The 7,304-nt window shown below is 48.1% G+C and overlaps 1 protein-coding gene across 1 annotated transcript in view; it reads right to left on the reverse strand.

Annotated features, from left to right (window-relative positions):
• Window positions 1–596: 596 nt before the first annotated feature.
• Window positions 597–7,304, reverse strand: part of SDK2 (sidekick cell adhesion molecule 2) — an 83,720-nt gene continuing 77,012 nt past the window's right edge. The window contains exon 22 of the mRNA XM_018568952.1: window positions 597–987. Within this exon, the coding sequence (XP_018424454.1) occupies window positions 643–987 (345 nt within the window). The 3' untranslated portion in view covers window positions 597–642. The remainder of the gene's footprint in view (window positions 988–7,304) is intronic.

The raw sequence follows: 7,304 nt of genomic DNA on the forward strand, positions 1-7,304 counted from the left end.
TGTTTTATACCCTGGACATTAGATTTATGTCTTGCTGTAACTTGTGAATGAATCCTTAAATGATTTATATTTGTTTTATTCCCTTCAAGGGATCCAGGCAGTTTCTTAGACAAATATCCTTGATGTCATGTCCAAAATAGGCCCTGTGGTAATAATCTGTACTTCCCATACCATAGGGGGGGGGGTATGAGGATCGCCGACCAGTGCAAAGCGTCTAATACTGAAGTTATAATCCTTATGGATACACTGTAACGATTGCGGGAGCCATTGTTCGGCTGGAAAGCAGGCCGCCTTCCATCGCTTGCTGGCCAGACTTTTATCTTCAGGCACGGTAATCCTTGGTATAGGCATGTAGACGGCAAGATGGGCAGCCATTTTGCGGCCGCCTGGTTCCTCGGCGAGGAGGGTTTCCTTGGTTTAGCTCGGCTCTTGCACGTAGGTTCTCTCACTTTTTGCAACCCCCGAAAAAAAACCTTTGGAATATTATACATATTTGAAGCAGCAAAATAAAGATCTCAATCCATGACTGATTGTCTCCAATACAAATTCCATAAAGTTTTGTCCCCCCCCCCCCCCAAAAAATATATTTATCTGCTTCTTGAAATTCAAAGAAACAACGGTACATCGGTGCAAGGTTTGTCATCAAACGAAGGATGAAAATCCAGCGATGGGGGCCCGGGATGTAGGGGCCAGGCTGCTGGGCGGGCGGTATATGGGGTTTTGTTGGGGCGGGGCCTGCTGAGGTGTTGGAGTCCGACTGGGTTTGGACCTGTACAGGCTGCCCTGCTGACTGCTGTTGCTGTTGGGTATGATACATTGTTCAGAGTCCTCCAGGTCGGTGTCGGTGTAGTTGTAGGCGTGCGCCCGGGATATGCCCTTCTGCTGCCGCCGCCAGGAGTTGTAGTAGGTGGGGTCGCTGATGTAGTGGTTGACAAAGGAATGGCTCTTCTGCTGGTTCTGGTCCACTTCGTATTCGCTGTCGCTGCCCTGTACACAAAATAAAACAACGTTATTCAGATAGGTGTCGGATAATGGAGAAATCCAGCCAAAGCTAATTTACATTTCCCCCACAGAGCTTACACTCTAACAACCCCCCACCAGTCGCACACCATGAATAAGATTGAATGGTTGACCTATCAGTAGATATTTGGGATGATTTTTTAACAATTAATGTTTTCAACATGCCGCGTCCCAACGTTTCTCGGCGGAGAAGAGGTGTTTCTTTGAAAGCTTTTAGAAGGACGAGGAATGTCTCAAATGTTTTGCCAACCCCGCGCAGCGCTAGCTGAAGATCACAGCTGTGTTTTCATTGTTTTCAGTCTAAATATTGTTTGATGTCGGGCGCCGGGACTAATGAGGGGAGATAAACCTGACACATTTACCCTGAGGTTGTCACACGCCAAGTTCAACGCAAATCAAAAGGTTGTATTTCATGTGAGAGGCACCTGTACTGAAAGGGATATATTCATTGCTTGGCCACCCGGCTGTCATAGAGAACCTCCAGCTTCAGTACTTTCCCCATGCCTAACCCGCTGGCTGCATGTCGTCCCAGTCCAGGCAACTAAAGTTTTGAGATGGAAGTCAAGAATGATGGCTCCCGTATTTTTCTCAGGTCCAGTCTTTTGCAGATAAAACTTATCAGGACCTGGCTGTCCATGAAGCGGCCGGGTCCCTCAGCAATCTCTGCAACTTGACTGAGGTTTGGTAGCGGCACGCATGTAATTAGAGGCCAAACGTCTCATTTTTGTTTTGGACGTGGAAGGGGAAAGCTGGCCATACACTGTACTATTTTTTAATTATGGGTTGAACAAGAAACCCCACTCAACTGGGTCCTCCCAACCCAATCTCCCCAGCCGGGCTATTGTATTTTGATTCTGATAGCTGGCACCCTAACGTTGATTGTAGCCAATTGGTTGCAGTCACTGGCTGACAAACTTCAGCCCTGGCACCTTCGTCATAAGTTGCCTTATTGGTCCTGGCAGGGCCACACACACAGCTTGAGTTTCGGCCGAATCTGCAGGACTCCAATGCAATTCACGTAGTCTATGGCCTGCTTTAGAGCCAATGTCATATTTTTGTCATCTGTTTCATGATTGAGGAGACTGCCGGACAGGAACTGATGGGAAATCTCACCAATGGCGACACAAAATAGCATTTTCCATAGAGTGAAGAAGGCTTCCTGTACCATCGACAAACCCCTTACCCAATTTTGTACTGGTGTCAGGGAAAATCTCCACAATGGGGTCACTGACAGAAATTTTGCTCTTACTGATGCCATCCAAAAAGAAAAAAAAAGTGGCTAGTGTTGCATAGAATATTTAAAGACTGACCTCAGAAAAAGACCAAATGGTCCATCGAGTCCGCTTTTCTTGTTATATTTTTGTCTGAGGCTAGACCTAAGGTTGTCCCAGGTATGTTCAAACTCTCTTACTGTTGACTGTCTCACTACCTCTGCTAGACATCCGCTCCAAGCATCAACTACTCTTTAGGTAAAAATAATACTTTCTAAAGTTACTCTTGAACATTCCTTCTAGTGTGGGGTCGTGCCATGCAATAGAGTGGATCCCAAAATTTGGATGTTAGGTTCTGATCTAATTCCCCAAATCCAAAATTTCAGTGTATTTTTGGCATTTCATTCCCAAAAAGGGAGGGAGGGTCTAGTGGCTTCTCCAATGGCTGTTTCTGCCTTCTATCTGCTTCGGCTGTTCCCTGAGGAGCATCAAATGCTGGTGCCCCCAGGTCTCACCCTTGTATCTCCGCATCCCCTAGTAGAGTTCTCAAAGCAAATGGCCCATCGCCTTATCAGGCTGCCAGGAGCTTCCCAAACGACTCTGTTCTGTAATACAATCTTTTACGGAGCCCGGTTCATATTCCTACTGACTTCAGGTTCAAAAATTCCAGATTTTAGAAGTTCCTAAACTTTTAAAGTGTTTTTAGTTCCCTCATCTTCTTATCGTGAGCTACGCTTTCATTTTTAACTTTTCAGCAGGGAAAGCAGAATGGCTGTGACTAAAGAGACGGGAATAACAAGCATTTCCAAGTAGAACATGTCAGCTGATCCTTGCCCCGGAATGTGGTCGCCCTCATACAAAATACTATTAGGCCTTTCGCACAGGCGCCTCCGTTTCCATCTCATGGATTCATAGACGGTACCGAGTCGGATCAGAAAGGACATCTGTAATTTCGTTCTGTTTTTCCGCCATCACAAGTACCCATGTAATTCCTATAGAATATAACCGGATGAGCGTCCATTTATATCCACTCCGTTCAGGTCCGAAAACATCGGCCATGGAGGGAAACCTATTGCCTCGGCACGACTTGCATCCATTTACACCCAGCTGCCCACAGGGATACATTGTGGCCCGTATTTAATTTTTTTAAAATCACGGATCAAAGGTGAACCAAGAGACCGCCCATGTGAAAGGTCCTTATTCTCAATAGTGATGTGCTGGGGGCTTGGTGCGAGCCCAGTTTGCTCATGCTGTTGCAAAACTATAACTGACACCCCCCTCCTGCCCTGATCAGGTGGCCTGGGCAGTCTCCGCTCCTTTGTGATGTGTAGCTGTGGGGCAGGGAATGCCCTGGCTGCAATTGACTTGGCAGGGAGCAGGAGGTGTTGGTCACAGTTGTTTTGCTTGGGCCAACAAGGTTTGCTCCAAGTCCCGCACATCACTAATTCCCAAATGTATGTGAAATCCCTTTTTTCTTGGCATGAGTGAGCGAGTTGTTAGTTCGGGAACGCATGAAGCAAATTTGGCTCCCGCCATTATATTTAGGGACCTGCTATGTACTCCTGCAGCAACAAAAACACAACCGGTTCTCTTTCGGAGCTGCTCGCCGTGCCCACGGTTGCCATTTACAAGACTGACCTTAGCTAGGAAAGGAAATAAACAGTCCTGCGCCTGCATGGAATGCAGATTGATCACAGCGGCTGCGATTCTGACAGCGGCAATGGCGAGTGAGATATAGCAGAACACAGGCATGTACCTGCACAATGGCTGGCAGTACAAACATGCCTTTCTCTGGGCCTTGTCACGGAGAGACGGGGATTAGCACGGGATCCTGAGAGCCGTTCCTTGTTTGACTTGGGGAAGGCGCGGTCTGTTTATCCAGCCGGCTTGTGGAACATAGTGGCGTTCCCATAGCAATGGCATTTTACTCTGGCGGAGCGTAAAGGCACTTGGTAACTCGGAGCGGGCTTGGCACCGGTGCCCGCCTCTCGCTATTGAAATAAACGGGCAGCGCTATTGTGGGCTCATTCACTACGAGCTCCGTATAAAGATTTGGTGGAAGGACAGGGGGGACATGGGCTGCATGTGAAGAAGACGACATTCACTGCAGCTTAGATGGTGAAGCCGCATTAGTTTTCAGGATAAAGTTGGCCGCGCAACGGATCAAATTTCTGCTGTTTTCCTACTAAACTGGCCAACATTTCATCCGCAGGCGGCTCTGCCAGGAAGTTGTGGACAGTTTTTAGGTGGAAGGCAAAAAAACTCTATTTCGATATTTTCCTTAAAAGCCACAAATGAGTTCGGTGTGCACCAAGTTCCTTTGCAAACGCTTGTAAAAGTAGCAGTGACATCATCAACCTTGCTGCACATGGCCTGTGCAGAGGGCAGAGCTGTGGGAGGGGCCCAACAGACCCCACCCACTACAGGCTGCCTGCAGAAACTAAACAGTCACCATGCACAAAGAGAGAACAGCTGTGATTGGTCTTTATTATAGGAGGGGGCGGAGACCAGACCAGTCACCCTGCATAAGGAGAGAGAGAGCAGCAGTGACCGGTCTTTACTACAAGAGGGGGCAGAGAGAAGACCAGTCACCCTGCACAAGAAGAGAGAGTGGCAGTGGGCGGCCTTTATTACAGGAGGGGGCGGGGGCAAGACCAGTCACCCTGCACAAGGAGAGAGAGCAGCAGTGACCAGTCTTTATTACAGGAGGGGGCAGAGACAAGACCAGTCATCCTGCACAAGGAGAGAGAGCAGCAGTGACCGGTCTTTATTACAGGAGGGGGCGGGGACAAGACCAGTCACCCTGTACAAGGAGAGAGAGTGGCAGTGGCCGGCCTTTATTACAGGAGGGGGCGGGACAAGACCAGTCACCCTGTACAAGGAGAGAGAGTGGCAGTGGCCGGCCTTTATTACAGGAGGGGGCGGGGACAAGACCAGTCACCCTGCACAAGGAGAGACAGCAGCAGTGACCGGTCTTTATTACAGCAGGGGGTGGAGACAAGACCAGTCACCCTGCACAAGGAGAGACCGCAGCAGTGACCGGTCTTATTAACAGGAGTAGGGCTGCAACAACTAATCGACATAATCGATTATAATCGATTGAAAAAGTTGTCAACTTTTTCAATAATCGATTAATCGGCTTCCAATCAGTTGGCCCTGTTCACGGCTCCACACACGCTGTGCGCTGCACCTCCTCATCACCTCACGCTCCTCGCTGCCAGACCCGCCCGCATCCAACTGGAGCCATTTTTAAAAATGTATTTTATTGTTTATCCGATTAACCGATTAATCGAACTTAATAATCGGCTAACTAATCGATTTTGAAAATAATCGTTAGCTGCAGCTCTAAACAGGAGGGGGCGGGGACAAGACCAGTCACCCTGCACAAGGAGAGAGAGAGGGGTGTCTGTTCAGTCCGTCTTGTAATCCAGAGTTCATCTCCTTTAAACAGGTGACAAGTCTGGCTTTCCAATGTGAATTCAGCTGTTTGCCCAGAGTTCCTCTTTAAGGACAGGCATGCAGGACATTTTCCGGTTGTGAATTGACTGATAAAGTTGCGCAATACCAGTCAGTTATGTTACTTGTAAACAAGAACAGATAAGTTCCCTGGAACTCATGGCTACTTTGCTGGTCAGAGGTCGGAGTATAAGCCAAGAACACTACAGAGGTGCCAGAGTCCTCCTCTTTATCTTGGCCTCGTGCGGCAGTTTTTATATTGATTGCTTGTACTTGTTCCATTTTTGTCTTGGAGGCGCGCCTGAGGCCAAGGTCCTGACTCGTAATGGGATATTGTAGCTCACACCGCGTCCCAGGAGCAATGGAAACCTTTAGTGCTGGTTGGAAGCTCCTCTGGGAGGCAAAAGCCACCCGGACTAGCTTTCCTGAAAGGGCCCAAACACCCAAAAGTGATTTTATAGATATAGCCGGGGCCTGGTAGGCTGAATCAGTCCCGAGGTTATGTGCCCTTGGATGCTGCAACAACAAGATCTTTTGGCCATAATTTCTGTTCCTGTCCACCTGGGGGGTTTTGGGTGTTCGCTGGCCGCCCCCGGAGATCTTCAGGATGGAGAGCGGGGAACGTTTGATCTCCGCTGTGCTCCGTGTAAACAGTGAGAGGGGAGAGCTCCAACCGCAGCCTTCACCCATCAGCTGTCACAGGAGAGCCAGCACAGGGCTGTAATAAAAAAAACTTGATAAACTAATTAAATAAAAAAAAAAATGATAAAAAATGATAAATAAAATTTTTACAAAAGTAAATAAAAAAATGTGATAAAGTAAAAAAATGTAAATAAAATTAACCCTGCCGCCCTCACGATCTGGTTGCCATTGTCAATTGATCTGGCGGGGCGCATTGAGGAACCTGGCCTTGGAGCAGCAGAGTGAATCCGGCCCTGTGTGTCCCACTGTGTACAGACCCGGGGACTCAGCACAGGGATGGTGGGAGCTCCTCATAATGGCCACAGCGGGTGTACAGACCCGGGAACTCAGCACAGGGATGGTGGGAACCCCTCATAATGGGCACAGCGGGTGTACAGACCCGGGAACTCAGCACAGGGATGGTGGGAGCCCCTCATAATGGGCACAGCGGGTGTACAGACCCGGGAACTCAGCACAGGGATGGTGGGAATTCCCAATCCACAGCTGCACTGCTTTGCACATTTTTTTTTTTTCAATATACATTTATTAATTATTTTCTAAAAGTGTGAATTTAGGATTTATCTGTCATGACATTACTGGAGTCGTTCTTTAACTTTTTTTTTCCCATACCTTGTGACACAGGAATACAAAAAAAACCAAAACAACCTTTGTATTTACATCGTGACAGACGTCAAGAGTTCACATGCCATCTAGACAGGTACTTGGGGTGAAGCTGTTTTCACAGCTGTGTCATGTTTGAAGGATTAGCAGTTCCTGGCAAGACAATGCAGCGTGGTTTTGGTGCATCCACAAAGGGGGCAAGGAAGGGGTTAAAAGGAGCTGTAGCGGGATTAAGCCAAACACCGCTGTTTGTCCTGCTCTTTTGTATTCTGCATTCAGCAGAGACTGAGACATCCTCCATCGCCCCGGAGAAGT

The sequence above is a fragment of the Nanorana parkeri genome, unplaced genomic scaffold, assembly GCF_000935625.1.
Source record: "Nanorana parkeri isolate BGI_ZX_2015 unplaced genomic scaffold, ASM93562v1 scaffold1266, whole genome shotgun sequence".
NCBI lineage: Eukaryota > Metazoa > Chordata > Amphibia > Anura > Dicroglossidae > Nanorana > Nanorana parkeri.